The sequence below is a fragment of the Corvus cornix genome, chromosome 1 (assembly GCF_000738735.6).
Source record: "Corvus cornix cornix isolate S_Up_H32 chromosome 1, ASM73873v5, whole genome shotgun sequence".
Taxonomy (NCBI): Eukaryota; Metazoa; Chordata; class Aves; order Passeriformes; family Corvidae; genus Corvus; species Corvus cornix.
In genome coordinates this window covers 44,275,562-44,297,336 of record NC_046332.1, presented here as the reverse complement: position 1 = coordinate 44,297,336, position 21,775 = coordinate 44,275,562, and the positions used below count along the sequence as shown (strand labels likewise).

Here is a 21,775-nt window from a genome sequence, read left to right as displayed (position 1 = left end):
ATACAGCACTGGATTAATTCTTTCAGTCTCTGAGGCTTGAAAACTAATAGTGTAGCTGCTGAAATCATTCTCATCAAGAACCTGAGCAGCTTGCTTATCTGTCCATAAAGGCTGTCAGCATCTGGTGATCCCAAAGATACAGCTACTATGCTTAGTAACTAAATATATCAAAGATGAAGTTCTCTCCAAACTGGTGGAGTCAACTGCCTTAATGCTCCAGTGAATAACAAAAGTAAAGCAGAAAGAAGAAAAAGCACCTTTTTCCCTAGAGCAGACAGCTATCCAATCAAAGTTCTACTCAGGACTTTTTGAAAGGTAAAATATTCAGGAAAAACCCCTGAATTAATAGACAGCCTAACAGAAATTTTATAAATACCACTGGTTTTGATTACCAACCTGTATGACTATTTTCACTTGTGCTCCAGTTAGGTAATAGGATAAGCATTCACACACTGTTGCTGTCCACTGCGTGCTTCCACCTGTTGGTCTAACATAGAACAAATTATAATCTTTAGGTACAAGAGAAGTTGGCATCTCCTGAGTGTAACCACCAACTCTTCCTTCTACTAAAAATTTGTTGGTTTTTTTTTTTTTAACTGCTAAACTGTTACAGAAAAAAGAGACAATCTCTATTGCAGGCAAGAGTAAAGTGAAATCACCATTAATTTCTGGATCTCTATGACAGGAAAAATTAAAAACTACAACCCCAGAACTTCAAAATGAGGAGGATTATGAGTTCTAGAAGTTATGACACCTGTCACAACAGTCTAGAAGAGACCTTCTGTACAGTTTCATGTGATCCGATTCATGTCAAATTCTGAGCCAAGGAAAAAAGAATTCAGAGAAATAAATCTGTTCACTATTTTATAACTCATCCTGCAAATCTTATTTATTTCTATAGCACAGTTTTTGCTTACTACTATGCAGTATAATCCTTAGAAAAAACTCCAAACCTTTATAAAATAAATCACAGCCACCACCCCATTTCTTTATTCAAAAAGCAAACCACATCCAAATATTGGATAATCAGTGCTAACAAAGGTATGTCATTACTAGCTTCTAATGCTGCTACTCAGTATAAAGGAAAGGCTACCTTATTTCTGTCAGCGAACATTCTATAGCTAGCATCCTAATATTCTTGATACTTTCCTCAAGTTTTCTTAGACAGCTGACCTCCACTGTTTTTTCAGCTCCAGAATCATAGAGTAGTACCTGTTACATGCAAGAAACAATGGAACAGAAATAAACCCCCTCTCTTACTGTTATCTGCAAGAAATGATAATTCAAAGCACTCCTGAGGAGGTTAAAAAACATTTCAAACATTACCAGGATTCAACAAATGCCTTTTGCACTGAAATACTTCATCACAATACAAGCAATTACCACAGCATCACAACGGGAAAAACCACACAAATGTGCTCAAAGGGGGTTAAACAACTTTACTGAATTCAGTAAACCAAAAAAAAGCTGAAATAGCTCCCCTCCACCCCTTGCTTTTTATTCTGATGGGGTTAAATAGCTGTTTGAAAGCTCTTAGGCTCAGGAGGCAGATGATGCAAACTTGAAGTACACAAAGTCCCATTTCTGCTTCTTACTAAAAAGACCCCTGAGCAAAACCTGATGATGGTGGAGAAGAATCAATGGCAATTCAGTCCTGGATTACCTGTATGACCAAAAAGCTATTCTTACTTTTGAGACACATAAGTATCTAGTCCCAAAATGCTTTTTCTGGTCCCAATTATTTTCAATTTGGTAGAACAAAATGCATGTTTCAAGCATGTGTGAGGCTACCGGGGAAAATGTTATAGCCTCATGGCACAGTGCATCACCATCAGTTTAGGGTTCATGCAACTGCATGACTACATGGGTTCCTGTGGTGTTGCACTGGGTTCAACTGGCTCCATCTTTTAACAAGGATCATTAAGTTTGAATTACTGTGACCCTCAGTTTCACACACCTTCTGGAACCTAAAAAGAATTGTTAAACTATAGCTTGAGAATCTCTGCCATGTTCCAAAGGGCAGTGTAAATAGAGAGGAAGTCAACCTCATGAGCCTTCCTCAACTACCAGACACATGCTAAAGGAACCTGAGCTTTGAGGAGGCAGTCAACTAATTTGCAGCAATGTACAATGCAACTTAAACTCTCAACAAAAGACTGTGTGAGAAAATATTAACACAGAAGTAAGAAACAAAGATTTGACCTTATTTTAATCAGTGAATGCTTACAAGTTTAGAAATAAAAAGTATGAACCCCGTTATGATAAGAGCTCTACCTCTGCACTTGTTTCAGAGACAATCCTGCTTATCTGACCTCTTTGCCACTGTCCCACATCAGGTACATAAACAGCACAGTGCATCTTACTCTTCCACTTCACAGACTGTGGCTGGGATTCTTTGTAGATGGAAGCCATGTCCTCCTGCAAACTACAATTCAAAAAACTGCTTTTCTAGTGATAAACTTTAATGCAGTAAATAAAGCGCTTATTCAGTCAATCATTGTTTAACTAGCACACAGTGAAGTTTCACTGTTTCAACAGATGCACAGTACTGCAGTTTTTCCTCATGACATGTTAGAAATACATGAAGCAGGAGTTACAACACACGTGCATCCTGATTAAAACCACAAACCTGCCACGTTAACTTAGACACTGGAATTAACGTGAGCAATCCCGAGTGCTTTGTATGGCACTATTTGAAAGCTTCACTGTTTTCTCTTGACAACTTGAGAGTGTGGGACTCAATGTCATGACTATGTAACCAGGTAGTTACAGCCAAAGACGATGGAAAGATAAACTAAAAAATAAGCAGCTTGCACTAAACCATGACATATTCTTTTAACCATCTTCAGAGAGTAGGCACAAGTACCTAAATGTTACCTAAATATCTACCAAAGGCAGGCTGCTACACTATGTCTAAAAACTGCCTTCAAACTTCCTAACGGTACTGGAAGCATCCTGAAAAAACCCCTTGCAACTACGACTAATAGTAAGTTCTACGACTTGGGGTACAGGTTTTATTTAACCAGATTTCTAATGAAGGAATGGGAAGGAGAGAAGAAAAAGCAGAAAGGCCTAATCTTTTTGGACAGTGTTGCATTCATCAGATGCCAATACTTACTACAATAAAATTAATTTGAAATATGAGTGAGATCATGTCCTTAATTTGGAATCAGAACTATTTAATAAGCCACAACGTAGTGCCAACCTCTCTTCTATGCTTTCCTCAACAAAGGCAAGTAAGTCAGCAGCCTTTGAGAAGTACACAGTGTCAAATGCAACTCTAATCAGAGTTTGCTCTAACTATACTTCACCACTTTGTAATAAGAACACCTAAACTGAAGAAAAGTTATTTGAATTTTAGTACCTTTTCTGTATACTTTCTGATGACAGCAATTGGACAAAAATTTTACTAGGAGACACAACATGACTAATTCTCCCATGTAACTCCTTGTTACAAAGTGATCTGAAATCTCCTTCATCCACAGGTTCCATGTCTATAGGAATTAAAGATTCTGAGGTTTTAGAAATTTCTTCTAAAGGATCATCCCATATTTCATTGGGCCTTACTTCAGTTCTTTCAGTGTACCTGTAAAGAGCCCAAAATAATTAGAATGCGAAGTTTAAACAGATTTTAAACAAAGTGAAGAAGCTCAATAACAAAATGACAGAATTATTCAACATGGAAGTGAGTAGTAGCTTAGACAAAAACATTTATAAACGCTACTTCGGAAACACTCATGATAGTAACGTTCTTATTCTCCTTCATAAAGTATCCCTGCACATTCTTCTCTCATCTTGCCCTTATGCAGGCATTCATGAGAAAGTGTGACATATGAGCTCTAAAGAGCTAGAATAAAGCAAGCCAAAGCCCCCCAAAGAGCCTTTTGCCTCTACTCCCCAAAAGAAACACCATTCCAACTAAAAGCCACAGTGTGCCAGGCGTAATGTTGGTAGCTGGGGTCAGAGGCTGCAGGGGTGACCTGCGACAGCAGAGCCCAGGTGCTGCCCCACAGCAGACACTGCTCTGCAACACCCCCCCCACCCCCAGGACAGGGCTGGGCTCCTCCTTCAGTGAAGCTGATGGCACCTCTCATTTAAGGAAGGGCAGAAAACTTCAGGGAGAGAGAAGAGGGAACAGAAGAAACAGCATAGGCAACACCAAGATCATAAAAACAGAAGATCTGGAGTGAGCCTCTTGCCCCACAAAATAAGGGACAAAGGCCTGTGGAGGGTCCACTCTAAAGCACAGGAAGAAAAGAAGTGTCCTAACCCCAACTTCCTGCACTACTCACTGCCTCCCTGAATGGACTGAGTGCAACTCAAGGGCAGGAGAGGAAAGAGAGGTGTTTGGAATAAATGTGACCCTGGGAAACAGGGAGGGTAGGTGCTATAAATGTTTGTCTTCTGTGTACCAATGCCTGAATTAGTAATTAAATGTTTATGCTAATTAGTAATAACTAAGTAAAATCAAGTCTGTTTTGCCTGCAACAGTACTTGGTAAGTGATTTCTCTGCCTTTATTTTGACCCATGAGTTTCCTTGCTCATGTTTATTTTCTCCCCAGTCCAACTAAAGAAGGGGCAGTGAGGAAGTGACCGTAAAATCCACCTTAGTCAAGTGATCAGTGTCACACACCAACTTATGTTAAAGGAATATACCCTACTGATTGAAGGCTGGAAGCAGGCATCCAAGTACAGATGGAACACAACAGAATACCTTTTGTGACAGGGAAAAAACAACCTGGCTGTTCAGGTTGCTTAACTTACAAAATCTTACTAAAAATTGTGCCTGTGACAGTGTAAGAATGTTACTAAGATTTAATTACATTTCTGAGCTAAGAGAGGAAATCCACTGACATGCTTCCTCCTGAAAAAAGCAAATTCAGGAATTTCCTTCTGGAATGAAAACTTCCCATCTAATGATCTATTTCCACCAGTATTCAAAAACTATTAATCAAAGAGTAACTACAGATTTTCATGAATACAGCCCATGGATTATCTTGGTAAAAAGCCAGCAAATTAAGAGCAGCAGTGTTACATCCTCATCAGCCTCATCTCCACCACCACACTTCCCGAGACTGCTGTCCTCCCAATTCTCCTGTTGCTGTCATAGCTGGTTACCCAAGTGTTTTCTAGTAAGAGACCTTCCAAAGAGATGACTTACCTTAGGTGCAGGTTAAATACACAAATTCTTTTTCTTACTACCTGGGAATGGGAACCTTGTAATCACTTTGGGAAGATGTGGCACTTAGGGACACCAAAATTACGACGCAAATATTTGATCTCCAATTTTTTCACAGGTACAACTTCATTACATTAGTCAAGATTTAATTTGAGAATTCAGCTGTCAAACTGCAGAGTTACATTCTAAATTACACCAGCTGATGAATGTGATTTGAAAATTAATTTATCGCAGACATGGCAAATTCCAGCCACTGGAGGTGACATACCAGCACCAGTAATTTCAATACACAAACTCTGTATTTCCAAATACTTTAAAAGTTATGCACGGTGTATTTACCCAGGTATGTAGGATGCTAGGTCTTCCTCAACTAGCTGGCAGTTAATACTAAATTCTCTCCCATTATCAGCAGAGGCACTGAAGAGCTCAACAGATAAGATGTTATTATCTAAAATTTCTGTGAATGAATAATATCAATATAATTAGTGCCAATCAGTAACAGTATGAAGGTTATGGTTTTAGAGGAACGAAAAACGGTACTGAAAGACAGAATACTGCAACATTACATTTGATGTACAAAAATCAACATCAACAGTATGTAGAGGCTTAGCTTTGCACATATCTATAAAATTAACTTAAAACACACCAATAATCACAAAATATTTTCGTACAATACCCCCAACTGCTACACAATTCCATTTGTTAGATAGGTTCCAAACCTCCATTCCACAGGGAAAAGTAAGTAGCTACATATGAACAATAGATGGTATTGAGCAAAATCCTACTACTGCAAGTGTTATCTGAAATTTTTATTTTTTTAAGCAGTATTTTAGAGCAGCAGCCATCACACTCCCAGCTACCAATAAAGTCAGTAAACATCAAGGACACCTAGTACTTCTGGAAACAAGCCCATCTGAATAACCATAAAACACTTGTATCATGTAACACTGGTGTCGTCTGTAAGAGAAGACATGAACAGAGCTTTTGTAACAAGTTTTATCTGTTTTGTCTTCTCCAATTAGAGGACAGAATTTAGATACTCTCACTCCAGGCTATCTCTAGCAGGTATGAACATAACCATTTCAAATAAATACTATTTTAAATATCGAAGTGATTGTTTCTACATTTGAGTCAACTTAATAATATGTAAATAGAAATCAATACACTCTTGATAGCTTACCAATAACTGAACACAACATAAGCTTATCTTCAGTCATTTCTTCAAATCTTTCCTTGGCTTTTCTATTCCATTCATTTGCCCCATTAAACGGCTCAATGCAAGCCAGCCTACACCTGACTGCCTGAAAAATAATTCAAGATTATGCAACTAACATCACATACAGATCCAGATAATCTCATTACGACTGAGTCACAGGCTTGGCTTTGCACTCATGCAAGACAGCACGACCTTGGCTTCTGGTTCCACATTACCACAACCTGATTTAGTTTAAAATGATCCCTCCCTTCCCCATAGCTGAGCATGGACCTCAAATTCAGATATCTTGATGAAATACAAAGAGCTTAAAATCTCTTTGCCTCCCTGACTTTAAAGCATAGAACTGGTACAGAGATCAGTAAATACTATTGTACAGACATGATAAAGAAAGTCTACTGGTGCCTACAACTAATTTTTAAAACCCTATCAACAAATAAAGTTTCAAATAAAGTTTCAAAATCTAGCATAATTATGACTGGTAACCAAAACTATCAAACAATGACAAAAAAAAAAATCCATTTATGTGTGTTATTTATTTGACAGAAATACTTTGCCATTTTCTTTCCCAGTCAGTTTTCCTCCTTGTCAAAAAGGGGAAACTCCAACCATTCCTCAAGCCAGGAAAACACACAACTTTAAATTATAAAAACCATACAAAAATATAATTAAAACACACCCTATTATCAGATTATCATTTAAAAAGGAAAACGCAAAAATTCATTTGGCTTATTATGGAAATAAATTTAATTTAAGTGAATTAAATACACATGTATATATAAATTGTATAAATACCTTCTCTGCAGGGCAACATTAAATTTAATTTACACCTGAATGATATTAAAAAAATTAAGGAGTTTTCAATATGGACCCAAAACACATTAAGTGAGACACATCCTAATGGTGGGCAAAAAGGAAGTTCCTTAATATTTTATTTTATGTATTTCAGGAAGTGAACAACCCTCTCTTTCCCCTCTCATTCACTGAGATGCTGTTAATTTTGAGTGTTTAATCCAGGCATTTACCTTTTCTGGAAAGCTCAGAAACTCCTCTTTTACTCTGCGTATGTCTTTATTAGTTAAGTTAGCAACATTGCCATAGTCAACGTATTTTACCAGAACTTCTTGACAACTCGGCAGCCCTTCAAGGAAAACAACCCAAGTTATTGTAACAAAAAATTAGTATCTGATACAGGTTAAAGCACCAGAATTTCAGAGCAAAACCCACATTCATGCCATAGGATAACCAGTATTAATGTTTTCTGCATTTTTATAACACAATTCAAAACGTGTGCTCTTTAGAAGGCAGCTCTTTCAGGTTCCTGAAATGACAGCACTGGCATTTTGGCCCCCTAGCACGTGAGCACTTAGTGAGACACTGGCACACTGAATACACACCAATTAAATGTGTAAGCACACAACCATGCTACACTGCCCAAATATAGGCAACACAGACTCAGCACAAGCACAACCCCCCTCCCCCCAGTCCCTTTGGAATTACTATGGAGAATTATTAACCAACACCAAATACACTCACAGCTTGGCTGGAAGAGCCAAAGCTGCAGTTCAAACCGTAATAGTAAGAGAAGTACTACTTTAAATAGTTATGTAATAGAATTTCAATAACCTCTGGAAAATGGACTACATTGCATCTCTGTTTAAAAAAGGACAGGTGTATAAACCAGTCTATTAATAGCAGAGGAATATGAATTAGTACTACTGACTTTATGAAGCTACCTGGTAGCATCAGACTTCCTAGTAAAAATACTGGTTGTATGTTACTGCTCATATCCAACATGTGACTCTGACCTACCAGCACATCTGATTCTGCAACCTAGCATTAGAGCAAAATAATCAATACTTCACCTATAATCTGTGCTCTGTACCAATTCCCATCCTCCTGTTTTGCAATGCAGGCTTGGCCTTCAACAGGGCAGAAAATTTCCAAGTTTTTACCATTCTCATGTTTATACATCTCCTGAATTTTCTCTGGAAGAGCTAAAGATTCCACACTCTCTCTCTGAAGTAAAAGAAACAAACCACATAAACACAGCAGATGTTCTTTTTTAATGTCATTTTTTCCTCTCTAAAGGGATAATTGTTTCCTAGTAGTGTACTTTCCAGTCTTCCCTCCAAAATTAAAGTGGTCACGAATACATAAAGTGAATTAAAGAGCCTAACAATTATTGAATATTGCCCTGTTAAATCACCATTCTAAACAGTAAAATACTGCACACCCACAAAGGAATTAATCATGTAACATAACTGACAAAACTTTCTGTGATTTTAAGAACTCCCAGAATTTAACTGGGATGACTGCTGGAGTTAATCTCAGCTATTAATTCTAGGAATCCTACCACTGGTAACAAGTGACAGAACTTAACAGAAGTTGTAGCTTATTTAGTGTGGACTACAAACAGCTCAACATTAAAATGTTTATTCATAGTTTTACCAAAACAGACTTTATTTCTAAACTTACCAAGCAGAGATAGAAATCACTTGGACTATTAATGTGACAAACAACAACAAAGACCTCTTCTCCTTCTTGTGGAATATTCGGCGGACTGTAGTGTGAGACGGTGCAGTTTTCTAACTGATTGGGAAACTGTAATTTAAACCTAAGGTGAACAAAATACAATTTTGAATAAAGTCAGTCAACATTAACTGAAAAGGAACCCTTTTATATTCAAATGTCAAATTTCCCATAAAAAAACCCCACAAAATGATCTTACAAAAAGAACTTGATTCATGTTTACATGTACAGCTTAAACTTTCCTTCTTGCAGCTGGTGCAGCCAATTATCTGTAGTGCTTCTCCCACCACCTACCGCCAAAATCAAACAGATACCAGGCTCATTTCTGTGTGGTATTCTGTGATAGACACCAAGGGCTTCTCCTTTAGCCCCCTGTTATTTAATATTTGTACAGAAATATAAATTTTGCCGTTTTCTAAAATAAAGCTCCCTACCTAAATGAAGCCTGACTAGTGCAAATGAGTATGGCATGGTGCTTATTGGTGAAGGTGAAAAAAGGAAATCAACAGATACTGCTGAAGATTAATACATCATACATTAATATATAGAACACAGCAAAAGCAACCTGCTTGATAAAATTCAGTTGGTAAGCATTATTCTGTTATCAGTTACGGCATACAGGAGCATGAACTAAAGGAAGACACGTACCTTGCCAAATCTAAGAAAACTAATGCATCCTTGACAGACAGTGGTATGTTACCACTTATTTCATTAAATGGAGGTTTTCTCAAATCCACAATGAGAACACCATCCTCTTCTCTAAACACCATCATTGAAACAACTTTATTATTTACCATTTCTAAAAATTTTGTCTTTGCTTCCTCCCCCCAACCTTCATCCTGTATTAGAAAGAAAGAGTTACTGAGGATGTCAGAGAACATTACAACAAAAAATACAAATGGTAATTAAATAGAAGAAAGGAAGAAAGCACAGATGCATCTGAACAGATTAAATACTAAACATGGTCAGACTTGTCTAGTCCGTAGCCAGGACAGCACTGAATACAATTTCTGTTATGGACTACTACGTGTATTTAACTGTACAAAACCAAGTCAGATCGAAGGATTGCAGTTTCCACCATTTTTCACCTGAAGATCTCCTCAGACTGTTCTGAGGAGAACCAGAACATAAACCAGAATTGTCTTACCTGTTTCATTTCATGACTTTCACATGAATTGAGAGAGCAGAAATGGAAGCTTGTCTTCTTGTGTCTTTACACAAATGCACAACATAATTTGATCAATTTCCACATTCCTGCTCTCCATGGCATCCTGCTGTATGACATTTTATCTACCCTGAAAAAGCCTGTCTGGATTTATTTCTCTGGGATCAAATTAATGCATTTCTCATTTGATACTGCAAATACGTGCCTTTTAGACACAGAAAAAAATGAAAGCACAAATAAGGAAGGCATTTTATCTACACTTGTGAAAACTGTTCCAGAAATCTCCTAAAGTTATTTCAGTCAACATCACACTGATAAAAACCTCTAAAAACTGACCAACAGTTAATACTGTCAGAAATGCACAGCTGTATTGGACTTAGTTCATTCCCATGTGATATGCATCAAGAACAAAGCAAGCCCAAATGAAAAGTGAATACTGAAGAAAATAATACTGCAATATATATCCTTACTTTTGTAATGGAATAAAGGCTGACAGTACTTTATTTGTTGTTATACTGAAAGAGAATAAATAACATTTTTCAATAGGTAGCAAAAATTTTTAAGTAACAAGTACAATCCATGAAGAGATGCGCTTAATAATTTTGAAGCCCTTTATTCTTTGTTAGGATGATTTCTGAAAGTTACTACTTGCATAGTTATCAGACAGACATGAAATAAGAGGATCAGTTTTGTGATCTGTTTTTGAACTTCACAAAAGAGCATGCCTGAAGTATGAGCAGTGAGATGTAAGCCTGAAATATGCGTCTGTAATCCCACATGCTTTTTTAGACAGACTGCTATAAGCTCTTGTTTTCTTTCCAATGAAAGCAATGCAACAGATCTTTTTACAAAAGAATTTAACTTTAAAAAAAAAATACCCCCTGTACTCTTGAGTTTCCTTCTGTTTATACTGGAATAAGATAATTTTAAATGACATATTTAAGTTCTTTAATATAAATCTTATGAAGAAAGAAGTTCCTGAAATACTTCAAGCAGTTTGTACTTACTTCATTTTTGGGAACAACATCCTTCAGTGAGCACTGTACTGCTAAAGGGGGAATGGCTGCAAGCTCAGCATCAATGTGCTGGTCAGGCTTCCTCACAAACAGACAAATGTCATGTGTTTCAATAGTCAGCAGAGTAGCAGGATCAGGCCTTTCAGTGGGATCACATCTAATGTCAGTAGGAATAAATCCAGCATGAGCTTAAAAATCAAAAAAACCCAAACCCAATGCCTAAACCCCCCCAAACCAAACCCCAGACTTTTATTTTAAGTCATTATTGCAGTAATTGGCATAATGTCACATCAATAAAACAGAATTTTAAAGTCTCACTGAAATGCATTTTTTTTAAGCATTTAGTACTCACATGCTCTCTTTTACAATGCAAGTCTCAGTTAAATATTTTAATGTATGCAGACTTGTACACTTGTGAACTTAAATATAATGCCACTTTTTCCGTGGGGAATATGCACAAAAAGAAAACCAGAGTCATTTTGTATCTGGTTATCTGCCTGTGTGAAGGCAAGGAAGGACTTGTTTCTCAGTAGAGAACTTGAATAACAACACACAACAAATGCAGACAAAAAATCCTCTCTCCGTAAACATACCCTGAGAAAATCAGAACTACAGAGCTTCCAAAATCAATCAGAAACACTTTCAGCAATGCAACATCACACACTTTGTATCTTATTGGACCACAAGGCTTCTTCCTCTGATTTTTACTTTCTACAGGAATTAGTTCAGTGATAGTTCCACGGCACCACATTCCACTTTCCTTACTCTTAATGAAAGTTCTAGCACCTATATGGAAGCAAATACAAAAGGACTAAATTCAGTATTTTGAAGTATTTCACACTGAAACTACTATTACAGTTCTGCATTATGTTCCCATCCTCCACACAGGGTAACAGTGCTACTGCTACAACAAAGACACAAAGACAGTAAAAACCTTGTCACTGTAGCCACCAGATGTTCCCCCCACATTCCTTTACACAGTGTCTTTAATTAAGGCTAGCAGCTGTTTGGCTTGTATCAAGAAGTCATTTCTGGCAAATTTTTCTATACTTCTGAGTCAAGTGGCAAAAAAACCCCACTGATGTATAAAGTTTACATACTTTCCATCAGTTTTCTAAACTGATTATGGGTAAGATTATCAACATGTGGGTTAGGAAATAATTGTAATGATTTAGGAATGTATTACTATCTTTCATTTTGATTTCTAGAATGGTTTCTATTCAGTCAGAGAATATTATAATGATTGCTTTACTATGTAAAGGAGTGGGGGGAGGAGAGAAAAAAAAAAGAATATGATACTAAGGAATATATATTGCAAGCTAGTATTTTAAGCTGCGTAGACCTTTGGAAATTAACCATTTACCTAGTTCCAAAACGTCTGAAGGCAAGAGACAGGAACTCTTATTACAACAGAAGTTTTCCAATTTCTTCTGCAAAGCAAATGCTTCTTCCTTCTGTGAGTATCTCCGAATATAGAAATGGCATGGATTTATAACATGGCTTACAAACACCAATTCTGTCAAACCTGAGTAAGACATAACACAAATTCTCAAACACCCTCCAAGTGACTCCAACAAATATTATCAGATTGAGTTTATGTTGCATTAATCATGATAACATTACCTCAAATAGATTTTAATCTCACAAGTCTGTTCATACTTGTTTCAAACTATTACCATGTTTGCTTCCTGATGAAATTGCTCTTTTGAACTACCTCCCTTATGCTACCCTCCAAACGAAAAGGCTTGAATTTAAGTGGGTAATTCAGAGTTTTTATTCCCTCTAACAAAGACATAAAAAGCTTCTAGAAAGCAAATTAGAGATTAAGGCTCCTATCTTGAAGAACAGGTAAGCTAAGCACTTTCCTACAGTTATTCAGTGTTAGTGCATGAAGATTGAGGCACTAGCCAAGAGATGACCCTATGTAAGACAGGACTTGTGACTAAGCATCCAAATCCTTTGTGCTGCAGGTACTTCCCTCCATTAGGGATACAAAAAACAGGTTTCTCTTTCTGAAGCTACTCAACAAAGGTTGTTAATAGGCCGGAGGGTTTTAGAAGCCCCACAACCCAATTCTTACAAGAGTATTTTACACCACAGAGCTCCTGCAAAGGGTGAACATCATCTAGATTCCGTGTCACCTGCATGACTGACCAGGGCCCACTAAACAGGCAAATTTGCAACATCCTTGAGCACTGCCATCTCTAAACTGTAACACATCACAGGCAAAAGACAAAACACAATCTGGCATCTGAAACAATCTGAGCAGGTATGCAGCACTGTGCTTCCAAGTCCAGGAAATACCACATCCAGAACAGAGGCAAGCTTTCCCTTGGCCATTTCCAGCGTATAAAATGGCATCTGAATAAAAAGTCTGACTTGAAAGATTTTACCTATAAGAGGGACACAGCCTCTTCTGGATCACCCCTGGCCACCACCCCCAATGAGTGATGAGTCAGTTACTTTATCTTACATACCAAATCATAGAATCATTAAGGCTGGAAAGCACCTCTAAGACCCTGAGCACCCCCTGGACACCAACTCAGCAGGCTCTGCTGGACTCCTGCATGACAGTGACTTTCAGTACCACAGGGCCCAATACTGGATACGGTACTCCAGATTCAGACTTCCAACAGAGGGGAAGGATCCCTTTATGGACCTGTCAGCTACACTCTTACTAGTACGATCCAGGGAGAATCTGACAAGCTGAGGAACCTAACTGGTACTGCCAAATATCACAGGACAATGGCCTGGGAGAAGATTCGAGAAGCTGAGCTAACTGACAGGAAAGAAGTCTCCAGGAGCCAATGTCAAACTCTGAGGGGGACTGCAGTAACCACGAGTCAAAGTAAGTCATCAAAGCAGATAGTGCTTTTGACCCTCTCTGAGAGTAAGCTAGAGAACAAAAAAATATCCAAAAGGAACTGAAAGAGACACCATTAAAGAATTCATATGAGCCGAACACACAGCATAATACAAGACTCAAAAATAAGATCCCACCTGACAGTGGAACACTGAAAGTATGAGGTATTAAGAAACTTGCCTTCCAAGTCATCTTCAAGTATTTCTTCTATTATGACATCAGGTGTTTCTTCCTGGTCATCAAGGATGAGAGTGTCTTGTCCATTATCTTCACTATATTTGGGAAAAATTTTATTTGGAGACAAATTAATATAATTCAGTCTGTTTCCAGAAAAGCACGAGTCAAAGCTCATGTTTTATTAAGAATGTATCACTATGTTAAAAGAACACCTCATAAGAGCTGCTAGAAATAAAATGAATCAAGTTTTTTAATACCAAGACAACATAAAACAGTAACATGACTCCTGAATCCTACAAAGAATTGTCACAGACACAGCACATATGCCTGGGCACAGTTCCATGCAAGAGCTAGCCCCCACCTAGATGATCAGAGACCACAAGTACAAACAATTTGAAAAAAATGTCCATAACATGGTAAGATAGCTCATGTGAAAAACAAAAGGCATATCAGATGCTTTTGTACTAACAGACACTATGCACTCTTGTATGTAGGATTTTCAAATATTACAGTACGCAATAAGCCTTTTTTAGCATAATCAGTACTAACCACAACAGCCTAATAGCAACTCCATTCCATTTTCTCAAGTATTAGTTGAAGACCACAGCAAAAAAAAAAAAAAAAAAAAAAAAAAAAAAAAAAAAAAAAAAAAAAAAAGTAAAAAAGTGACTAATAAAATAAAAGCAATTGTAATTTTAAAAGGGTTTTTTCTGTTAATCTTAAATTTCTTTTGGCATTTGACACAATCAGTATTTAGACTGTGAACTGGAAATACTACAATTGCAGTATCTGCTGTTCATTTTAGAGATTAATTTACACTTACATGCATTTTCATGTGCTGAAATGACTAACATCTCTATTACATGTACTACATAGTAGAGACAGCACTCAGGGACATGGTTTAGTCGTTGCCTTGGCAGTGTTAAGTTTATGACTGGACTCAGTCATCTTTTCCAGCCTAACAAGTTCCTTGATTGAATCATTAAATGCCAACTGAAGTTGAAAAGTACACAGCATAAATAAAATCTGGATAACTTATGCGATTCAGCAAAATATACTTGGACAAAACCCAAGTAAAACCAAAACATCAGAACGGAAACACAAACTGGTCTAACTGGAATGCTGACTGAAATACCAGCATATAAAGATCTGCCTTGCTTCAATATACTCTTAGAATTCCATAAGCAACTAGAGTTTTTTTAATTTGATCGCCAATAAATACTTAACCACTAGAACAGGGAAATTACTGTACCTATTCTCTTTCATAGAAAAATACTTACTTCCCTGTCATGCCCCATTTAATCTTGCCCAAATTTTCTAATGAAGATGTAATCTCGAAAGTGTTCAGGAACAATCTCAAGAGAAGAGAACAAGTATTACAGAAGGTGACATGAATACCTAAATCACTTTGACAGTTTGAGATCTATGGTGTTTTTCAGCACAATATTCATGGAGGCGCAGAGTAAGAGATTAATTATCTACTCCAGTTTATTTCTTCCTATAAAAAACAGATTTGGCTGCTCATTTATCTTCATGTTCATACTTAAAGACTCTTGTCTCTTGCTTTCTCCCTCATGCACAGAGTACTGTAACATTCACTTACTCATTTTTCACATCCATACTCAATTTAGTTGAATGTATTATTCTGCACAGAGAACGAGAATTTTCTTTTCTTTGTAAAGAACAAAAGTATAACTCAAGCCCAAAATATATACTTCTGTTTATTGATCACTATTAACTATTTTCTTTACCAATGAAAACCAGCAGAAACTGTTAAGCATTTTTACATTAGGCTAATGGAACTGTGAATATAGCTAAAATAAATGCCTTTAGCTTTTCTATCCAGTTTTAATTAATGAAAACTGAAATGTAAACAGTATTGAACAGTTGTCTGTGCTTCTTTCCCACTGCCACTTCAGGAACGCATCCACTCTTTCTTCTACAACATTTATGTCTACAGCACATGCCTTAACTTCTGTGCACCTCCTAGTTGTGATTTTTTTCACTTTTGGTGTGGCACGAGGCATGTAACACTTTTGTATCTATCCTTCATCAAGTCTCCTTTGTCCCCCGTTCAGCTGAAGTTCTTAAAAAATTTTCCATTACAAAAAAATTGGCTTTTGTTATGTTTCAGCTTTAAGATGGGGGAGAGTTTCAACAGGCTTCTCTGAAACTGTCATTCATCACTGACAGTATCTTCAAATAATGACTTGGTAGGTAGGGCCTAAGTTTTCTAAAAGAGGATTTTATAGATTGCTTTATCCATATTCTAACTCAATAACTCAATTAATATTACAGGAGAGATCCTAATTTTTGTCTAGCATTGGAAAAACCCTCCCAGGGACTGGCTGAGTCACCATCCCTGGATGCATATGGCTAAGAGAGCTACAGCTTGATCCACCTGGAGAAGGCAAGGCACCAGGGCGACCTTACAGTACCTTCCAGAAAGCCAGGCACAAGTTTTCTGGTACAGCCTCCTGCAATAATTTAAAATCATTACCCCTTGTCCTAAGAGAATGTAGATTCAGACTAGATAAAAGGAATTTTTTACAGCAAGAGTGGTGAAACAGCAAAACAGGTGGCCTGAAGAGGTGGTAAATGCCCCACCCCTGGAAAGGTTTAAGGTCAGATTGGATGGGGCTCTGAGCAACCTGATCTAGTTGAGAATGCATTTTCTCGCTGGAGGACACTTGGACTACACAACATATAAAGGTCCCTTTCAAACCAAACCATTCTATGACTGTGATTTAAAAGACATGCAGACATTACACTTAAATACACAGTAGGTGGACTTAGTAGAGTTCAGCTGATGGCTGGACTCAGTGATCCTAATGGTCTTTTCCAACCTGAATGATTCTATGATCCTATAAAAACTGTTCACACTTTGCATGCAAATCAACTTGCTAAGCTTCATTTCTCCATGACAGTCAGAATCTGATGACACACCCCAACTCTATTCCCAGAGTGGTTCCACATCCTGAAATATAACGGGATCCCCAATATGTTCCAAAGTAGCACCATCTTTGTTCCATCCCTTCATCATTTTTGAGTGTGGCCTTTATACACCAGGAACTGCAGCACTCTTGACCAGCCTTATGACTAAGTTGCATAGGGTCAGCTGTATTTCAGCTACAACCCCCTTTTTTACTCATTTCTGCTACAGAAATCATCAGTCACTTCCACAGTCATTTTCCACAACTTTTTTCAGACATCAGCACTCCAAAAAGCATTTAATGTTTCCTGAAGGTCAGAAATTGATTCACTAAGAAAATAATTAAGCCCTTATTCTCCCAATTTATTTCTACTTATAAGGGAAGGAGAAGTTTAGAAGTGGCAGAAGTCTGTCAAGAATTTTTTAAATGCATGTGTATTTGTCTACATAGCAGCAAATTGTATGTGCTTTCTTCCTGATGCCTCACATGAAGGCTATTGCCTATTTTTAGTGAGTTTATACTTATGTCTGAAGTAGTAGTTTTTCAGTCAACTGAAAGTGAAGAAGCTCAATTTCTTCTGTTTAACTGTTACATGAACAGTTTTTGTAATTAAGATAACCAGTGCCTCCTTTTACCTCCCTGTATATCTCCCGCTCCAGTAATTTACCTTGAAAGTATTTTTTCCTTTAAATTCTTCACTCTTGAGAGCTCAGCCTCAACTGGCAACTTCAAGTCATAAAGAATCTGAAATCAAGAAGTACAATCTTAGCTTCCATTATACACAAGGTAGATTATACAGACACCCATTATCTATAGCATGACACGTTTTATGGTAAAAACCCAAAGAGTTCAGCCAACAGCTAATTCTCATATATGTCTTCTTCCCCTGCTAAGACCTAATGGTTGGGATTCTGTAATCTAAGCATATAAACAGAAGTCAAGATATTCCTTTTGTTTCAAGATCGAATGAGAAAGTGCCTCTAAGAGGCAGGCCTATGTGAGGAGAGTGGTGGCTGCCAGTTCCCAAAAAATCACACTGGTAAGATGGAAGTACACAGCAGAAAAAAGGGGAGGATTCAACTCTTGCGGGTCAGAAGACCCAGTTTCTTCATATGGAAAGTAACAGAAGGATGCAGGGTGGATGATTCTGCAAAGCACCTTTCTTCAAAGAAAGAAGAGACCAATTCTTTATTCTTTTTCTCAACACAAGGACTACAAAGGCCCCAAATGAAATAACTGGGTAGCACATTTTGAAAGAACAGAGCACAGTACTTTATATAAACCTCATTTTAAATGGTAAAAGGTGGAACTCACTGACACTACCTATGCCTATGTACATATAATGCACCTACAATGCACATTTGTACACACACATGCACACTGCCACAAGCTTTACACTGACATTAAAGGTGTTACACAAGCTTATGACAGAATCAGGAAATGTTTATTCAGTGTAACGAGCCTGATGTATCCTACTGAGACTAAAAGCCTTAACCTTCAACTTCCTATACTCACTAAATACCCAGTTTCCTGGATGCTTCCTCCAAGCATCTTTCCCTCTCTGTTGCCAGAGACAGACTTCACAGGATGGACCTCTGGTCTGATACAGCACGGCAGATAGCATGGGTTTCTACAAACAGCAGATATGATGGGGAGGAAGAACAAAAGTAAAGGCCTGGGCCCAGGAGGATCAAGTGAGTGTGGCTATGAATTCTGGAGTAGTTCAGTGAGAAGGCTGGAGAGCTCTGGAATGGAAAAGGTTTGAGAAACTGAACTGATCCAAACACCACCTTTTCACTGATCACTACTGTGTCACAGTTTTCCTATCCTCCATCCCTCCATCTCCTGTTTCAGATGCTGAGCTCTTCAAGGCAAGAACCACCTTTTATGCTTCACATCAGTCACCAGACTGTAACTTGTGACCAAGACCAAATACAAGTTCTGTGTCTGTGAAGAGGCAGGGTAAGAATACAATGCCCCAAAAATGCCACTACTGAAGTCAGCAAACTGGGATCACGAACTTTCAATCCAAATTTGAACTTATTCCTTAAAAATAAATTATTTCACAGTGCAAGAATGCAACTACCTTAGCAAGATCACAAGAGTTTCTTAGAGAACGTGAAAATTTTAATTCCTTTGCTGTCCTAATGGCACCAATCAAGTGCTTTTTCTTCTCTTCGATGACTTCCTTAGCTTTTGCAATAGTAGTACTGCAGTTGTTGATGTTCTCCTTTAATTCTGCAAACAATTTCCTTTTCCTGTATTAAAAACATTACTTTTCAGAATTCAATATGCACTCGGGTACACACACTCAAACTGGAACTGTAACACACAGCTGCCAGCCACACAATACAAAGTGACTACATCTCACACACAAGGACCATCTTCCCCCAACAGTGCAAAGTAGAAGCATGGGAAATGCACTCTGTAATAGGAGGAACCACAAAAGTTAAAAGAGTTCACACTGAAAAGACATCTATTAATTAAATATTAGGAGCACTCTTCCATTTAAACCTCCTGATATTTCCAAACACATCCAACTGAAAAATAAACAGTTGGATTCTACAATTCATTCTACTAAAATAAGATCTTAAGACTGCCCTCTCAGAGGCTCTTCTGGAAACCTGAGCTTTAACACCTCTCTCCCTCCAATCTGAAGATATGTTTGTGAAAATCAAGAAATGCAGTGTCCTTGGGCTTCTACCAGCTTGAAAATGTGCAGAAAGTCAATTAAAAAAACCCTGCTATTCCTGCTGTTAAAATTTATCATCCACTAGTAACAGTATTAAAAAACCTCAAAATTGAGCTTTTTCAGAAAACTAACATTATGACTAGTTTTTCTTATTTTTTAAGAGCAGAGGCAGCAAAGCTAGTGTTTTCCAACCATGCACATCAGCTCCAAGATGCCACAATGAAAGGGCAAAAATGACAGGTACTATAAAACAATGCTATGAGAAAATTCTAAACAAAATTTTAATCTTCCACCTGAATTAGAAAGATGTTCTTGATAAAAATAACTCACCCATGCCATACTACAAAACTATATTACTACCTTGACAGAAGAGTAATAAGTTCGTCAAGTGTTCTATCTGCAGCTTCTGTAACTTTTTCTTTTTTATGCTTTATTTTCAACTCCAAGCAGTCCAGCACCTATTTTGTTCAGTATGAAATAACATGCATTATTTCATTATTATTATTCTCACAATACTACTACTTCTAAAATTCACAAGAGAAGCAACAAACAGTAAGATAGTGATGGATCCTCTAGCAGACAGAAGGACACTAAACCACTTACATAAGCTCATTATAACCCTTTATTTTCTCTAACTTAAAGTCAGCTGGCACTGTTTGAACCCTCCTCACCTGAAGCCTTTAGGTCTATGAGTCAAGAAACAGATCTCAGGCCCACTCTATCACTTTCCTTATTTGACATTCAAACACAGCACCATACACACATAACCCAGCATGCTGAGATTTCCATCGTTTTTTAAAACTCACTGTGAGCATAAACTGAAAATACAAAAAAATTCTTCCTCTGGCTAAGCATCTGTTTTGTCACTATAGCTACATTTAATAAAAAGACTATGGAAAAAATCTCAATAGGACAATATTGTTTTGGCAATTCTCAGTCTTAGCTGAAAAGCTGTTTTAAGACCACAATTGTACCCATGAGTTATTACGTTATAGCTGCTGAAATGAGAGGTTTTTACAAGATGCTATTAGTTTAGGAATTAGGAATTTAACACAACTTTGCTTAACAGAAAGACTGGCCACTGCAACAGAACAAGTTAGAAAGGGAATGGAAAACAGGCCTTAATGACCCTTCATGCCATACTCAACAGAACAAAGCTTCTGAAATATTAAATACTTCTGTACTGTGTATCTTACAAGTAAAAGGCAAATAGACGGCAAAGACAGAATTGCAAGCTTTTCTACAGCACATTTAAGAAGTGTTAAAGTTTAAATAATTATCACTGATAAAAAGTTCCTCAATAAAACCTATTAACAGTCCTATCCAGTATTTTAGGATTCTTCCAATGTTATATGGTTTGCATATAAATGTATTACTTGATTTACAGTTTTCTGCATATTCTGTTGCATTTTTTATTTCTGTTGCCCACGTAACATCTTTTCTACCTTTAAATGCAGAGGCACATCAGAATTAAAAAGTTAGAGTACTTGCTACAGCAAAAACAAGTTTGCTTGTTTCAGCTAGAACTGAATTTTACCCTCATCTAAGGCAACACAAACATAGTACTTAAAACCTGGCTTGCATATGGTTCTGCTAAACGTATGCATTGACCTATTAACTTTAAGTTATGCAAAAGCTCACATACTCCTTTGCAGACTACTTCTCAGGCTGTACCTAGACTTTAAAGCTCTATATTCACAGAAGTAACATGACCAGCTGAAGAACAGGTATCAAAACAAAGGTAGGAAAAGCACACTTAAATAGTGTGTTAACGTGTGACTACTCATAATAAAAACCTTCAGTTCTAGGAGAGGACTTAATATTTCATGATTTAACTGATTTTCACCCACCTTGCTTGCCTCATGGAAGTGGCCAAGATTACTAACAGCTATGCCCAAAGCTTCATCAATATCTTGCCCAGTGCTGTTCTCCTGAGGAAAGGTTTGCCAAAAAACATAAAAGTTGCTTGCACAACTACAAAAGAAGATGGTCTATAATCATTTG

At 37.4% G+C, this 21,775-nt stretch overlaps 1 protein-coding gene across 2 annotated transcripts in view; it reads right to left on the bottom strand.

Moving 5' to 3' along the window:
- The window catches only part of RNF17 (ring finger protein 17), a 40,890-nt gene that overhangs the window by 13,723 nt on the left and 5,392 nt on the right, over nt 1-21,775 (bottom strand). Inside the window, exons 7-25 of one of the 2 annotated variants that reach the window (XM_019286495.3) lie at nt 21,622-21,702; nt 20,132-20,229; nt 19,166-19,337; nt 17,747-17,823; nt 15,427-15,501; nt 14,150-14,241; nt 12,470-12,631; nt 11,700-11,892; nt 11,098-11,263; nt 9,574-9,764; nt 8,872-9,010; nt 8,259-8,412; nt 7,419-7,534; nt 6,361-6,481; nt 5,520-5,637; nt 3,365-3,586; nt 2,275-2,425; nt 1,094-1,212; nt 397-487 (exon numbers count right to left, since the gene is read on the bottom strand). In XM_019286495.3, coding sequence (XP_019142040.3) covers nt 397-487; nt 1,094-1,212; nt 2,275-2,425; nt 3,365-3,586; nt 5,520-5,637; nt 6,361-6,481; nt 7,419-7,534; nt 8,259-8,412; nt 8,872-9,010; nt 9,574-9,764; nt 11,098-11,263; nt 11,700-11,892; nt 12,470-12,631; nt 14,150-14,241; nt 15,427-15,501; nt 17,747-17,823; nt 19,166-19,337; nt 20,132-20,229; nt 21,622-21,702 — 2,538 coding nt within the window. The remainder of the gene's footprint in view (nt 1-396; nt 488-1,093; nt 1,213-2,274; nt 2,426-3,364; nt 3,587-5,519; nt 5,638-6,360; nt 6,482-7,418; nt 7,535-8,258; nt 8,413-8,871; nt 9,011-9,573; nt 9,765-11,097; nt 11,264-11,699; nt 11,893-12,469; nt 12,632-14,149; nt 14,242-15,426; nt 15,502-17,746; nt 17,824-19,165; nt 19,338-20,131; nt 20,230-21,621; nt 21,703-21,775) is intronic. The other variant, XM_019286496.3, reaches the window with a different exon arrangement.